At 41.5% G+C, this 17,364-nt stretch overlaps 1 protein-coding gene across 12 annotated transcripts in view; it reads right to left on the reverse strand.

The window, feature by feature from the left end:
- Positions 1 to 17,364, reverse strand: part of CACNB2 (calcium voltage-gated channel auxiliary subunit beta 2) — a 398,575-nt gene that overhangs the window by 34,751 nt on the left and 346,460 nt on the right. For all 12 annotated transcript variants that reach the window (XM_025396959.1, XM_025396961.1, XM_025396958.1 and 9 more), the window contains 3 exons: positions 8,066 to 8,188; positions 5,665 to 5,801; positions 147 to 223 (listed from right to left, as the gene is read on the reverse strand). In XM_025396959.1, coding sequence (XP_025252744.1) covers positions 147 to 223; positions 5,665 to 5,801; positions 8,066 to 8,188 — 337 coding nt within the window. The remainder of the gene's footprint in view (positions 1 to 146; positions 224 to 5,664; positions 5,802 to 8,065; positions 8,189 to 17,364) is intronic.

The following is a 17,364-nucleotide window of genomic DNA, read 5'->3' on the forward strand; positions in this document are numbered from 1 at the left end:
CAAAAGGGCATGCTTACTTCTGATTCCTTTTAATGTCTGTAGGGTTAACATAGTGATTCAGTGCATATGTAAATTCACAAAACTGGATAGGACTGGGGAAAGCATGAAATGCAATATGTATTATTTAGCATTTATCACCTACTTACCAGACGATGGAGGTGTTGATTTTCTGGAACTAGGTACTATGTCACCCAAACTGGATGATGAATTTCCTCCTGATTTACTGGAGTAAAGCAAAAATTTCTATTAAATCTGACACTTATTTCAGATCCTCAAACGTTTGTATTACTCAATAAACATGATAATTCATTGTGTTTTTATTCAACTTTAAACTTATCTTTCATTTAAGGAAGAAAACAATATTTCCCAGTGGAGATTCCTGGAGTACTTGAAATAGGCACATGATGGTCTCTGATTTCAAATTGAAGGTTTAATTTTAAAAGGCCCTGAGAGAATGGAAGAGAACCAGTGTAATTTCTGCAGCCCTCAAGTTATCTGCCCAGATCACAGATAGCAAAACAGCACAGATTTATTTTGCTTTTTATTTTAGAGACCCTCAGAGGTGATGCATAGAACCTTAAGGCTAACACCCAAGATTAATATTTCCTTCTTGTTTGGTTGCAGCTCCTCTGTTTTAGGCTTATTTTATTAATAGTATACTAAGATTGAAAGCACGCAAGCTTTTATGAGCAACCTATCAAAGAACAACAGAGCCACATGAAAACTTGCCAACCACTAAAAGACACACGAAGAGACACGACTAAACAGAATATGATATGATGTAGTCATCAGATAGTACCCAGAATATTTCTCAAGCATGACTCACATGGAGAATGAAACTTGGTTAATTTAGGAATAATCTGAACATCATACATTTCAGAACTACCAAATTCGAAAGTTTGATGTAAGATAAACTTCAGTGTCTCAGAAACATTGGAGTTAATATTAGAACAACAGCATTTGTGTTTTTCACCAGCATACTGGCATGCTAAATAACATGTTACTGAATGACCCCTCTCTCAGATGAAGATGAGAAGAACATTTTAAATTTGGGCAAAATGATCTCACTGCCTAATGTTTATTATTATGGCCAAGCCAGGGTCTAGTTGAAAGAATTTGCTACAGCGTTTATGCATCAAAGGGCAATATTTGCTTATGTAAATATTAATATGAAAATAAAAGTTTTATTAAAGTATCAGTAACAGGCTGAATGTTATTGCTACTGTTCTAGCATTTTTATGCATAAACATCAAAAACTATTAGGCAATTAGCAAGAGGGCTCTATATCTGTTTAAGGTTAAGAGATACTCAAATACATTTAGTAAGGGCATCAGACAGTATGTGAAATTAATGACAAGTGATATTTATAAAAGCAGTTTCTGGCAGTTATACAAGGACCTATTACCAAGACCAAAACATTTTTTTCCCAGAAGTTTTTTTTTTTTTTTTCCCCTAAAGTATTAAGTCTAATTTCAGTTCAAGTTCATGGGTTTTATATTTCCTTTGAATTTTAGTAACAGCCAAATATTATTTGAGTTATATAAAATTGTGACAAATACTGCAAACGGTGACAATGGCTAGGATGCAGATTTGTCCCTAACTTTTAATTCTATTAAAATGCCAAGTTCTTGAATTGTACCCCAATTCCATTTCCATTGAGTTCTGTCAATTTTTATAATTTCTGTATCAGAGTTTTTAAAGACTGCCAGATTCTGGTTATGTCCTCAAAACAAAACTGCATTTAAAATGTTAGGAGAGGCCGGCACAGTGGCTCACGCCTGTAATCCCAACACTCTGGGAGGCCGAGGTGGGTAGATCACCTGAGGTCAGGAGTTTGAGACCAGCCTGGCCAACACAGTGAAACCCTGTATCTACTAAAAATACAAAAATTAGCTGGGCGTGGTGGCGCGTGCCTGTAGTCCCAGCTACAGAAAGAGAGGCAGGAGAGAGACTGAGGCAGGAGAATCACTTGAACCCGGGAGTGGAGGTTGCAGTGAGCCCAGATTGCGCCACTGCACTCAAGCCTGGGCACAGAGCGAGACTTGAAAAAAAAAAGGAGAGAAATGTAAAAACCTGTGAAAGCAAGTAAAAGTATTTTCATATACTTAGGCAAAATCTTGAGACAAAATAAAATGAAGAAAATCAAAGAAAAAGATATATGGCTGTAAGAAAAGGTAACCTAGTTCTCTGGAGTAAGTTCTGAGATGTTACATTCCCTCAAATATGGATAACTCAGAATCCTAAGGAAAAAAATGCAAGAGTAAAGCAACATATCTAATAAAGTAAATAGTAACAGATGGCAATAACCATTTGTCCTGGGCTTGCTGTGCCTGGCAAGACTTGGCTCCTTAATTTGCAGTACAGCATGGAAGTCTATACAGCATGGAGGTCAGGTTGCCATCTTGGTTCTGACGCTTACTAGCTCTGCGACCTTGGTCAAGTTCTCTAACTTCTCTTAACCTGTTTTCTCATCTGTGACCTGTAAGATCTAATACCCACTGCTCCCACAGGTCCTTATAAAGATGAGTGGAGCATTAATGTTAGCCTAGGGAAGCCCATTTGGGAGACACAGGAGACTACACTTCTCTGACAATTTTGGGAAAAATTTCTACTCCCTTTGAAGTTGTTCTCATTTCTTAGTTTCTGTATGGAGAGGCAGAAAAAGACACAAGTCTGCCTCTGCAAAAATCCATCCCAAATTTTCCAAAATGCATTCTACAAAACACTCTTCCTAAGACATCAACCAGAGGAGTTTTGATGAGAAAGTAATTTTAGTAAATACTTAAAAAAATTCCCATTCCAACAGAGATTCACGGTGTACATGATCACATTAAAAGGCTCTGAAAAATCCTAAAGTAACTTTCTATTACCTAGAACTATCCTAAATTTATTTTATCTTGGAACCCCTTTCTCAAGTGATTTGACAAGAAAATTCTGAAAAATGCTGAATTGTCCTAACTAAAAACAAAACGTCCCCCAGCTGGGATAACTTCAAACCTCAACAAACTATATACTACCTAGTTGATAAGAGCAATGTCTACACCCTATTACAACAACATTTTTCCATATAAGGTGGTTTTTTGTTTGTTTTTTCAGACGGAGTTTCACTGTCGCCCAGGTTGGAACATGATCTCTGCTCACTGCAACCTCCGCCTTCCAAGTTCAAGTGATTTTCATACCTCAGGCTCCTGAGTAGCTGGGATTACAGGCATGCACCACCACGCCCAGCTACTTTTGTATTTTTAGTAGAGACGGGGTTTCACCATGTTGGCCAGGCTGATCTCAAACTCCTGGCCTCAAGTGATCCACCTGCTTTGACCTCCGAAAGTGCTGGGATTACAGGCATGAGCCACCGCGCCTGGCCATAAGGTTTTGTTAACTAGTATTATGATACCATTTTCAATACAGAGGGTAGGAAAACACAAAATAAGGCCAATGGAACATTAAGAATTGAAAGAATACTATCAGGTCTTCGAACACCCTGCAGGCAAAATGCAGATACGTTATTTATCTGCATGCCTCTACTTTTTTTTCTCATTAAGAAATGCATTTTCAACAAAAGTTTAATATTTAATATTGCATATAAAATATGCATTATATATACGTTGGCCTAATGAATAATTTACTGCTGCTAATGATAATAATGGTACATGTCCAGGTTTGTTACACAGGTAAATTGCATGTCTCAGGGATTTGGTGTACAGATTATTTTGTCACCCAGATAATGAACATAACACACCAGGAGGTGGTTTTTCTGATCCTCACCCTCCCCCGATCCTCCACCCTCAAGTAGTCCCCAGTATCCAGTGTTCCCTTCCTGGTGTCCGTATGTTCTCAATGTTTAGTTCTCACTTACAAGTGAGAACATGCAGTATTTGTTTTTCTTTGTTTGTTTGTTTTTGTTTTTTTGAGATGGAGCCTCACTCTGTCGCCAGGCGGGAGTGCAGTGGCGCGATCTAGGCTCACTTCAACCTCCGCCTCCAGGGTTCAAGCGATTCTCCTGCCTCAACTTCTCAAGTAGCTGGGACTACAGGCACATGCCACCATGCCCAGCTAATTTTTGTATTTTTTTTTTTTTAGTAGAGATGGGGTTTCACTATGTTGCCCAGGATGGTCTCAATCTCTTAACCTTGTGATTCGCCCACCTCAGCCTCCCAAAGTGCTGGGATTACAGGTGTGAGCCACTGCGCCCGGTCCCTGTATTTGGTTTTCTATTCCTGTGTTAGTTCACTTGGGATAATGGCCTCCAGCTCCATCCAGGTTGCTGCAAAGGACATGATCTTGTTTTTTGTTTTTTTTTTTTTTGAGATGGAGTCTCACTCTGTCGCCCAGGCTGGAGTGCAATGGCACGATCTGGGCTCACTGCAACCTCCACCTCCCGAATTCAAGTAATTCTCCTGCCTCAGTCTCCTGAGTAGCTGGGATTACAGGTGCCCAACACCACACCTGGCTAATTTTTGTATTTTTAGTAAAGATGGGGTTTCAACATGTTGGCCAGGGTGGTCTTGAACTCCTGACCTCAGGTGATCCGTCTGCCTCAGCCTCCCAAAGTTCTGGGATTACAGGCATGAGCCACTGCGCCCGGCCAATCTTGTTCTTTTTTATGCACGCCTCTACTTTTATCTGACTGAATGCATCTCACCATCCAAGCACTCTCAATAACCCAGGAATTAATGAAAGTCAGTTCTGGGGTGGAGGTCTCAAAACACAGAGGAATCCATCTGAACTAAATGAACTTGACAATTATAAAAAGCCAGTTAATGAGGATGGGTATTCCAAACCACAAAGCATATTCTGTTTCACTCATCTGCTGATGCTTGAAAAAAATACTTGCTAACATGAAAGTATTATCACTGACAAAGGGATTTGCATCTTAGATAAACAAATAAGATGTAAGATGGAGAAAACAGAAATCCAGCGATTCACATTTAAGAAAGGCCTTGCCCATGTCCCATCCTTTCACATAGGGAGAGGCATGCTGCATCCCTAGACCCGTCTGCATATGATTCCATGTAAAATTCAGTATGTGTATGAGAAGGCTTTCTAGCGATTCTTTTAGAGAGGGGCAGACAACCTCACGAATCCTAGGAGGGATTATTCAGCCCCAGCTTCTTACATAACTCATCTAATTGCCATCTGCACAGGCAGTTTTAACTTGTTTCATACTTTGCTTCTCTTTAAGTGCTTAACAGTGGGTAGAACTGAAAATTGAATTTCTCAGGTGAAAATGAAACTAACAGATGACAAGAGCTGCCATTTCCTGATGATGTCTGAGACTGTCATCTCCCAAACATCTCCTAGCCATACCAGGCAGCTACAGACAGTGGGATTAGTCACCAAGGCTATTCTGTGCCAGACTATTTTTCAGTAAACGATTAAGGTTTCAGAATTTTCTCAGCACTGGAGCCTGGATTTAATACTCTGTGACCTTAGCTCTTTTCATTAATGATAATAATTTGATACTTCCCCAAATAGGATGAAAATCAGGTGGTGGATTGAAGTTTTTTAAATGCAGGAAAATGCAAGATTTGTGATGCTATCAATAAACCATATCACCAGCCTCCTTGTTAATACATAATAAAGGATATAGAATACAGCAGACAACAGTACACAGATAGTGGTATAATCTAAGTTTTATGCAAACACTTGACATCTGTCTCATACCTGGAGTAGAATTTCCCTTGCTTGGCTCTCTGTTCATGCTGCAGCCTCATGTTTTCTAGTTTTACTGGGCTTGGAATGAATCCGATTTCACAGCCTTCTTTTACCAGTCTCCCTATCCACCAGTCATTGTTAAATTTCTAAACACAAAATCAAAAGCATTAAAAATCAGTGCACAGAAGGTCAAATCCTTGTTCTTCCACACTATTTTCAGTGGAGAGAAACATGGCAATGACAATGAACTATGCCTCAAATATTATCATTCAAGAAACCCTTTGGCTCATGGGTTTCACATGTAAGAAATGTTTTTAGTGTCCTCAGCAATCTGTCAAAGGCTCTTCGTTCCTTGTCTGTCCTGGTGCTGCCGTAGGACCAGGCTGAATTCCATTGCAGCAGCTGCTGTCACCTTGAGTAGGGATAAGCTCTCTGGGTTCAAAGAATAACAGCCCATCCTACCAAGAGATCTTTAGGAAGTAGTGTTACAGAAATATTCCCCTTATATAATGAGACCAATTGGAAGTATTGAGAGAAAGAGATAAATATTGAAGTCTACCTTAAATATTTAATGTCACAGGACAATTTACCTTTGTGCAAACAGTTTTATAATTACACAGTGCGATGTTCACAGATGATTTCTCTACTTGTGTGATGTTGACAATTTATCTCTTGCAGGTGGAATATGTATCTTAAATCTTTATGATCTGCCTTCATTTTCCTTGATGGAATAAATCTGTCCTTGAACACTCCAAAGAAGAATATACATTCTGTTTTTCTCCTTTCCCCTTTCAGCACCAACCGTCAAGAAGAGACCCCGTAATAATCTAACTTCCCGGTGTTAAGTGAGATTCTAGGCACAGCATCACTTCTGATAACTTTTTCTATTGTTCCCACCAAGCCAGTATTTGACATCTCTTTTCAGAGGTTACCAAAATGGTAGGCTCTAAATTCTCTAGGCTGTTTTATTTTTAATCGAGATAGGGTCTTGCTCTGTCGCCCAGGCTGGAATACATTGACATGATCCCGGCTCACTTCCGTCTTGAACTCCCAGGCTCAATCAATCCACTGGCCTCAGCCTCCTGAGTAGCTGGGACTCCCAGTGTGTGCCACCATGCCCAGCTAATTTTTTTTTTCTTTTTGTAGAGATGGGGTTTTGCCCTGTTGCCCAGGCTGGTCTCAAACTCCTGGGTTCAAGAGATCAGGCTTCCTCGACCTCTCAAAGCGCTTGGATTACAGGCATGAGCCATAGTATCCAGGCTTCTAGGTTCTTTTTTTTTTTAGACTGAATTTCGCTCTGTCTCCAGGCTGGGGGGCAGTGGCGCGATCTCGGCTCACTGCAACCTCCGACTCCCTGGTTTAAGCTATTCTCCTACCTCAGCCTCCCGAGTAGCTGAGATTACAGGCATATGCCACTACACCCAGCTAATTTTTGTATTTTTAGTGGAGACAGGGTTTCGCCATGTTGGCCAGGATGGTCTTGGTTTCCTGACCTTGTGATCCGCCCGCCTTGGCCTCCCAAAGTGCTGGGATTACAGGCATGAGCCACTGCGCCCGGCCCTAGGCTCTTTTAATTGGCAGTCATCAACTCCTTTGCTGACAGCCTTTAGTGCAGTGAAGAGATTAAATTTACACATGCTTCCTATAACATATTATACCCTACATGGAAGGGCTCCAAGTATAAATTCCTCCAGGTCCAAGAAAAACCTCAGGATCACACACTGAGAATATTCTACAGGGGAAATTTCTGGTCAGTTAACACAGTGCTCCACAAGGCAGGCATTTGATAAATGTTGACTCCAAGCAAAGCTTAATTAAGGATGAATGTTTCCAGTTTGCAGGTTGTATCATTGCTCACTAAAAGGTGGAGACATTTAGCATGTGGGAAAAGGACTTTCCTGATACCTCTTTGTTGCCTTACTGGCATCAATGCTTACCATTCTCTCATCCACTGCAGAAATTTAGCATTTAAGGAGGAAAAAGGGCATCAGTAGTTTGAGTTTAGACACTGCCAGCAGAGAGGAGTCACGAATTCTAGATATTATTATTAAACCTTCCCCAGATGGCTAGACTTCAGGCATCAGAAAACTACACCTAGTCAAGGTGAAACATTAAAAGAAGAAGTACAGGTTAAGTATAAAAAAGGATCATCTACTCTAGCAGTTCCCAATTTCTGGGCCACAGAGCCCCAGGGAGCGCTGAAGTTATTGCAAGAGGCCCGTGACTTCTTTCCACTTTAAAAGGTATATTTATATTAGCAGAGGTTGAGAGCCATTGATTTAGTATGTATGTTATACAACTGCAGTGATGTGCAATGCTGCTTCACAGAAACGGCATCTGAATAGGAAATAAGAGATGGTATGTCAAGGTGAAACATCACGCTGATAGAAAATGAAATTATTCTCCTTACTTCCTTAACATGCAGAAAATCTTTTGCTTCGAATGAGATGGCCATGCCGGGCACTGGAACATCATCTTCATGGGCCGCACTGTAGCTGACATTTGTCCGAACTGCAAATGCCACGGGCTTTGTCTAAAGTGGGAAAAGAAAGAGGGAAAAAAATAAGAGCAAAACAACAGTGTCCCTCCTTTTTCCCCTCAAATACAAAGATACACTGAATAACTGCTGTAATCGATGTTGGTTTTCCCCGCTGCATTGGTTCTTTATCACAAAACAGCTTGTTCGTATTCACAACACGTGAAATCTCCTAGCTCTGAGCTACTAACACCCATTTCTGAACTAGAAACAGCCATTGTTCTCTTTGAAAGCACTGCAAGTAAAGACGGCGAAGATGAGCCACAGAAATATGTGTTTTCAACATTGGTGCTTGTAGCAACTGTAAATCAGGAAACAAACGTGAATAAAATGCCCGGTTCTTCGGTTTCAGTGGAAAGGACTTAGTAACTGCCTCACTACCCCAAACATCTACTTTAATTCATCATTAATGACATAATTCCGAAAGGTACAGTCTTTTGAATGAAAAAAGAACTGGGGAATATATGCTATAACTATAGCAGCTCTTATTCATGGCTGCAACGAATTATGAAAGCCATGACCTTTTCTTCTATTATTTCTCCTCCTTGAGTTCGTTCAACGACTAAAGATGATATTAATTAAGCTCTCTTTCCTTCTTTGATGCTTTGAAATTTTACAGATAAAGGGCCAGAAGTGGTGGCTCACACCTGTAATCCCAGCATTTTGTGAGGCCAAGGCAAGAGGATTGCTTGAGCCTAAGAGTTCAAGATCAGCCTGGGAACATAACAAGACCTCTTCTCAACTAAAAATCAAAAACAAAAATTAGCTAGGTGTGGTGGCAGGCACCTATACGCCCAACAACTTGGGAGGCTAAGGCAAGAGGATCACTTCAGCCCAGGGGGTCTAGGCTGCAGTGAGCTGTGATCACGCGACTGCATTCCAGCCTGGGGGACAAAGTCAGTCCCTGTCTCAAAAAAAAGAAAAAAAACAAATCAAACCAAAAGAATTTACAGATAAGCATTTATTCTCTCTTTAGCTAATACCTATTTATCCACAAGGTGGAAAAAACAGGTAAGCTCAGAAATGGTGAAAATGGTATTGTTCTAAGTGGTATTGTATTTCTTTCCCCATTATGGGCAAGTGGATTGCTTCTATATATTTCTTTCTTTCTTTTCTTTTCTTTTTTTTTTTTTTTTTTTTCCACAGAGTCTCACTGTGTAGCTCAGGCTGCAGTGCAGTGGTGCAATCTCAGCTCACTGCAACCTCCTTCTCTGGAGTTCAATTGATTCTCCTGCTTCAGCCTCCCGAGTAGCTGGGATTATAGATGTGAGCCACCGCGCCCAGCTAATTTTTTGTATTTTTAGTAGAGACAGGGTTTCACTGTGTTGGCCAGGCTGGTCTAGAACTCCTGACCTTGGGTGATCTGCCTGCCTCGGCCTCCCAAAGTGCTGGGATTACAGGCATGAGCCACCATGCCCGGCCTCTTCTATATATTTCTTATATACACCATATATACAAAGTAACATAGTTTTTCATGTGATATTCCTTTTAACCTATTTTTTTTTTCTTTTTTTTTTTTTGTGGAGACAGAGTTTCGCTCTTGTTGCTCAGGCTGGAGTGCAATGGTACGATCTCGGCTCATTGCAACCTCCACCTCCTGCATTCAAGTGATTCTCCTGCCTCAGCCTCCCAAGTTGCTGGGATTACAGGTGCCCGCCACCACGCCCAGCTAATTTTTTGTATTTTTAGTAGAGATGGGGTTTCACCATGTTGGTCAGGCTAGTCTTGAACTCCTGACCTCACGTGATCCGCCTGCCTCGGCCTCCCATAGTGCTGGGATTACAGGCGTGAGCCACCGCACCCGGCTTAACCTACTCTTTAAAAAAATTATTTCAACCTCTCAGGAGGAGGGAGCAGTTTCTCCCTACTCAATGAGCTCTTTACCTGGACTTGCCAGAGATGACAAGGGGGAGCTGGAGTAGAGAGAACCCATGTTCATTTCCAAATTTTCCAAAGTTAATTTGTTCTACCTGACTGTTGTCTGGGTTGAAGACTGAGTTAAGGGCCCTAATGTTACTAAGGTCTAGTCACAATTTGCGGATTGGGAAAGGAGGACCAAATTCTGGATATAGGCACAATTGACATGAGGTGAATTTAAATATTTGGAAGCCAGTTCTTGACCTCCACTATAATTTTTTTTTTTTTTTTTTTTTTTTTTTTGAGACTGAGTCTCACTGCGGCGCCCAAGCGATCTCGGCTCACTGCAAACTCCGCCTCTGAGGTTCACACCATTCTCCTGCCTTAGCCTCGCGAGTAGCTGGGACTACAGGCGCCTGCCACCACATCTGGCTAATTTTTTGTATTTTTAGCAGAGACGGGGTTTCACCATGTTGGCCAGGATGGTCTCGATTTCCTGACCTTGTGATCAGCCTGCCTCGGCCTCCCAAAGTGCTGGGATTACAGGCGTGAGCCACTGTGCCTGGCTGACAGTATGATGTTTCTATTTTTTTTCTAGAAATTTTCTTAAATATATGAAGTTTACTTCTAGAGCTACAATCATAATATATTGCATTTCATCCAATATTAAACAAAAAAAAAAAAGAAAAAACAAAACATATATATATTTTAAAAAGGCCAGGTGCTGTGGCTCATGCCTGTAAATCCCAATACTTTGGGAGGGCATGGTGGGAGCATCATTTGGGCCCAGGAGTTTGAGACCAGCCTGGGCAACAAAGTGAGACCTTGTCTCTTACACACACACACATACACACACACACACACAGTTTTTCAAGTGATATACTTTTAAAAATATATTTTGGCCGGGTGCGGTGGCTCATGCCTATAATCCCAGCACTTTATGGGAGGCCGAGGCAGGAGGATCACCTGAGGTCGGGAGTTCAAGACCAGCCTGAACAATATGGAGAAACCCCATGTCTACTAAAAATACAAAATTAGCCAGGCATGGTGGTGCATGTCTGTAATCCCAGCTACTCAGGAGGCTGATGCAGGAGAATCACTTGAACCTGGGAGGCGGAGGTAGCAGTGAGTCAAGATCGCACCACTGTACTCCAGCCTGGGCAATAAGAGGGAAACTCTGCCTCATAAATAAATAAAATAAAATAAAATAAAATAAAATATATTTTAAAACTACCTTGGCCAGGTGCAGTGGTTCACGCCTATAATCCCAGCACTTTGGGAGGCCAAGGCAGGCGGATCACATGAGGTCAGGAGTTTGAGGCCAGCCTGGCCAATATGGTGAAACCCAGTCTCTACAAAAATAGAAAAATTAGCTGGTCACAGTGGCTCATGCCTGTAATACCAGCTACTCGGGAGGCTGAGGCAGGAGAATCGCTTGAACCCAGGAGGCAGAGGCTACAGTGAACAAAGATCATTGCGCCACTGCACTCCTGCCTAGGTGACAGAGTGAGACTCCATCTCAAAAAAAAAAAAAAAAAAAAAAAAAAAAGATTACCTCAACCATTCACCCTTCTTTGATACTTAGATTCATGACATTATTCAATATGAAAAATATTCTGCTTTGAAAAATCTTTGTACAAAAGCCTCTATTTAGAATTCTTTCCTTGGGATGGAGTCCCAGACGTAGCATGTGTCAGACATGAGTTATTAAGACTTTTAAAATCATATTCCAAACTACCATCCAAATGGGCCACACTGTTTTATTCTGCACCCAGCACTAAAGCATGGTGCTCTTTTTAGTGAGCTGTAACCTTAAAAATATTTTAAAGTATTTACATTTTATTAAAAAAAAAAAAAAAAAAACTTTGTAGAGACAGGGTGTTGCCATGTTACCCAGACTGGTCTCAAACTCCTGGCCTCAAGTAATCCTCCCCCCTCAGCCTCCCAAGGATGTAGTCTTCATCAAACTCAGTTTTACCACTAGAAATACAATTTCCATGAGTAGATCCATCCATTATTCAGAAAAGTTTCTGATCACAAAAGTATAGATTCAAGATTTTTTTTTAAAAAATAATCCTAGCATGGCCTTTTACTTCTTTCAGATGTTTCTTTTACTCCTTGGAAAAAAACAGAGTTTAAGCATCACACATAGTTTTTCATCAGTGCCAGACAAATTTTTAATGCCTGACTCAACAGAAGAACCCAGAGAAAATCTTATGACTTTTGCCAACTTTATATCACTTTTCAATCATCTGAGTATCAGAAAGAGGGGACTGAAAAAGTAAAAAGAAATCAAAATGGTGGTGGAAATTGGTGTATAATTCCAGGGATCATAGGTAATAAGGTTATACTCTTAGATTAAGATGTCAACTTGGAACATGCCTCCTTTCTTGCCTCATCTCCTGTAACCAATGATGTTACCATTAGATGTGGTTTATATAGAATTAGCTTTACAGAACTAGGAAAGAAGAGCAGCAGATACCTATTCCTCAATATCTTTACTTCAGGAACTGTATTTCTAAAATTAGACTAGAGTACAGTCAAGGAATGCAGGGGACAGACGTAGCCAAGATAAAAGACCCCAGGATGCTAAACCAGAGAGGCCCATGACAATGTCACTTCTGATTCCCTGGTCTCACTTCAGCTTGCAGTGTGTCTACAATGTGGAAGGTATTCTCCATATTAATTTCATTCCTATGGGTTCAAGAATAAGGGATTTTAAGTGGACTTGGATTTGAATGTTGATTCTGCCATTTATTAGGTGAGTGGCCTAGGCAAATTCTTTAGTCTCATTGAGCATATTTTCACATGGCTAAAACTAGGGTAAAAGCACCATTCTTTAAGGTAATGAGAATATAGAAAATGGATTGCATCAGGCTAGGCTAGTATTGGGTATATAGTCATCCCTTGATATCTGCCATGATATTGTTTCCAGGACCCCCAAAATCTAAAGATGTTCAAGTCCTTGATATAAAACAGTGTACTTGGCTGGGCTCAGTGGCTCACACCTGTAATCCCAGCACTCTGGGAGGCAGAGTTAGGCGGATGAGATCAGGAGTTGGAGACCAGCCTGACCAACATGGAGAAACCCTGTCTCTACTAAAGATATAAAAATTAGCCTGGCATGGCGCGGACCTGTAATCCCAGCTACTCAGGAGGCTGAGGCAAGGGAATTGCTTGAATCTAGGAGGCGGAGACTGCAGTGAGCCGAGATCGCGCCACTGCACTCCAGCCTGGGCAACAGAGACTCCATCTCAAACAAACAAACAAACAAAAAAACAGCATACTATCTGTGCATAACTGCACGCATCCTCTGTATGCTTTATCTCTAGATCACTTGTAATACCTAAGACAAGGTAAACGCTACACAAATAGTTATTCAATTGTATTGCTTTTTATGTCTATCATTCTTATTGTTGTAACTTTTCTTTAACATTTTCAATCCACAGTTGGTTGAATCCATGAATGTGGAACCCATGGATAAAGAGAGTTATGGAAGTGCTTATTAATAGGCATTTGCTATATACCAAAATAAATGCTACACATAAGTAAATATTTCTCCATATTTACCCCTCATTAAGACCCAGCACAAGTCATTTCCTGTGTGCTCTTCCACTGTAAACGTCCTCAAACCAAACTCATCAACACAGTTTAATATCTGCCACATGCACGACAGAAATTGACTCGCTGTTAAAGATGCTTTTCCGTGGTACAGATTCTTTCATATTCTCTGGGACTTTAGCAAATGGTAAGGTTTTCCCATATTCATTTTCTTTTCTTTTCTTTTTTTTTTTGAGACGGAGTCTTGCTCTGTTACTCAGGCTGGAGTGAAGTGGTGCGATCTTGGCTCGCTGCAATCTCTGCCTCCCGAGTTCAAGCGATTCTCTTGCCTCAGCCTCCCAAGTAGTTGGGACTACAGGTGCATGCCACCACACCCGGCTAATTTTTGTATCTTTAGTAGAGATGGGGTTTTGCCACATTGACCAGGCTGGTCTTGAACCTCAGGTGATCTTGACCTCAGGTGATCCGCCTGCCTTAGCTTCCCAAAGTACTGGGATTACAGGCGTGAGCCACCGTGCCCGGCCAGGTTTTCCCATACTCACTTTGTTTACAGTGTTCTATCTTGATAGGGTTTGAAATTGTGTCCCTGGCCAACGTCGTGTCAAATTGTAATCCCCAGTGTGGGAGTGGGACCTGGTAGGAGGTGATTGGATCATAGGGGTGGATTTTCCCCTTTGGTGCTATTCTCATAAGAGTTCTCACAAGATCTGGTTGTCTAAATGTGTGTGACACCTCCCGCCTGTCTCTCTCTCCTGCCAGCGCCAGCCATGTATGACATGCCTGCTTTCCCTTCACCTTCCTAGATGACTGTAAGTCTCCTGAGGCCTCCCCAAGAAGCCAGATGCCAACATGATTCCTGTACAGCTTGCAGAACTGTGAGCCAATTGAACCTCTTTTCTTGATAAATTACTGAGTCTCAGGTATTTCTTTATAACAGTGTAACGATGCAGGAATGTACTGATACATATCTCTTTAATTCTGATTTTCTTTGATAGTCCTCAAATGCTGAGGTTTTTGTTTTTGTTTAAACCAACTTGAAGTTCCAAGGGAATATCCCTTAAGGAATCATTGAATTTTTATCCATGAAACCATTTGTTAATCAAATGTATCCTGTTTTTTTTTTTTTTTTTTGAGACGGAGTCTCGCTCTGTCGCCTGGGCTGGAGTGCAGTGGCCAGATCTCAGCTCACTGCAAGCTCCGCCTCCCGGGTTCACGCCATTCTCCCGCCTCAGCCTCCCGAGTAGCTGGGACTACAGGCGCCCGCCACCTCGCCCGGCTAGTTTTTTGTAGTTTTTAGTAGAGACGGGGTTTCACCGTGTTAGCCAGGATGGTCTCGATCTCCTGAGCTCGTGATCCGCCCGTCTCGGCCTCCCAAAGTGCTGGGATTACAGGCTTGAGCCACCGCGCCCGGCAAATGTATCCTGTTTTAAGTTGACATCTTCATTTTTGGCTTAATCTCAGAATGGTAAAGAGCCACATGGAACTCTTTCCATTTACCATCCCAAAGTGATGGGATTACAGGTGTGAGCCAGCACACCCGGCCACAAGTCAGTCATCTTGAGAAGGCTGCTGAAGAGACCAACCACCTGGTTTCACCACCTCCCGTCCCACCCTGACTCCAGCACCATTACTGATACATGAGCTAGAAATAAATTATTTCGGCAAATAGTAAGGGTAAGAGAGTCCTTGGTAAGGCTTCCTCCTAATAAAACGCAGACCCCAAATCGTTTGTTTTCTAACAAAAAGCAGCCTGAAAAATCAAGCTGCAAGCATAGATGAGCAAGCTAAAAGCTTGCATAGGTAAATGCCGCAGCTGTGCCAATAGACAAAGGCTACCTGGGGGCCAGGCACGTTCAACCTGGTGGCTTCATCTTCCCTTTTGTTTGCCAATCACGTGTACAGTGAGGAACAGACAACACGGTGCTAGCCAGGTTGAGATCCCATCTGCATAATAGAAGATTAGGGTGGCATGGCCAGCATCTTCATGCACTATGCAAATGTCACACCTGGTCCGAAGAATCTCTTGGGCTCTATGTAAAGCAGACACCGCCTCCTCAAGCTCAACTATGAAACCCCGTGCATTTCACCATGAAACCAGAAGACGCACTCAGGAGCCCCTCTCTCTTCCCAAGAGAAAGAGCTATTCTCTTTTCTCTTTCTTTCACCTATCAAACCTTCGCTCTTAAACTCACTTCTTGTATGTCCACGTCCTCGATTTCCCTGCCATCAGACAACAAACCTCGGACATTTAGCCCAGACAACAATGCTTCTTTACTATCTGGCCTACAGACCCAAAAGGAGGGCCCAGAAACGTCTATTCAAGCTCCCCAAACTTCCCATCTTCTAGATGCTTCTGCCCTGACTCATGCCCTCCATCCCCTGGCCTTGAAGTCCTTCATCTCACTGCCATATGCTCTATTCTGCCTAGAGACAGATGCCTGGACCCCGTCATTAACAGATGGGCATACGCAAGAACCAATCTGGCAGGGCTGGAAGGATATTAGTGGACAGCTTTTTGGCCACAGGACTTGCTTTTTCTCACATCCAAAGGAAACTCTATTTGTTCCACAGAGGCCTGGTGTGTGGAGGCCCACAGGCTCCTGTCAGAGATGTGGGTAATGTTTAGAGCAGGAACAACTTTTATTTTCTTATAGCCTTCTGGAATCACTAGGCCTAAGGCTGCTAAGCACCAATTATTACAAGAGGAGATAATTAACTTAAAAATATCTTTGGTTATGAAATGGAATAAACACATTATAATTTCATGGCACTATAGTTCTAGCTTTCTTCCTAAACAATGACTAATGAGTTAACAGTGAAGCTAATAATTTGAATGCTATAACACAATGCATACCTTAAGTTTAATAAAAATGTGCCAGTGGTAGAATGAATACCTACTATTAAAAAGTGAAATGAAATTCACTCAAGGATAGAAATAAACTTCTGATCATGATTAATATAATTACTTAGATTTTTATGCATTGATTTCATTTCCTAATACGAAGGTGAATTTTACTATGCTAAATTTTCAATTTTCATCCTGAAACTGTCAATCACTAATAACATAAAAGGAAAATTCATAGTTTGTTTTAATGTCTATAATGGATTTGTCTTAAATATTAACTACTTTCAATTTGCTCTTTTTAGAGAAAATTTTAAAAAATGACCCAGATCCCTATTGTAAGAGACTACAGAGGCCAGGCACGGTGACTCACACCTATAATCCCAGCATTTTGGGAGGCCGAGGTGGGCAGATAACTTGAGATCAGGAGTTCGAGACCAGCCTGGCCAACATGGTGAAAACCTTCTTTAGTAGACCTAGGAACCAGGTCTACTAAAAATACAAAAGTTAGCCAAGCATGGTGGCAGGCACCTGTAATCCCAGCTACTTGGGAGGCTAAGTTGGGAGAATCACTTGAGCCCAGGAGGCAGAGGTTGCAGTGAGCCAAGATCGTGCCACTGCACTCCAGCCTGGGTGACACAGTGAGGCTCCATCTCAGAAAAAAAAAAAAAAAAGAGAGAGACAGAGACTATAGAGAAGACAGGTCAAGAAGATCGAATCCGATTTTTTATCCACTTTCTTGTTGCGTACAATAACTTCTTATAAAACTTGTTCTACTCTTTTATTATATTAAATGCCTCAGGTGGGAGTATAGCTATCCAGTCTTATATAGGAAGCACCCAGGAACTGAAGAGATACTGACTGTACTTAAAGCAACCAGGTCATAGCCATCTGCTTTATTAAGCACTTACTG

Source organism: Theropithecus gelada, chromosome 9, assembly GCF_003255815.1.
Source record: "Theropithecus gelada isolate Dixy chromosome 9, Tgel_1.0, whole genome shotgun sequence".
Lineage (NCBI taxonomy): Eukaryota > Metazoa > Chordata > Mammalia > Primates > Cercopithecidae > Theropithecus > Theropithecus gelada.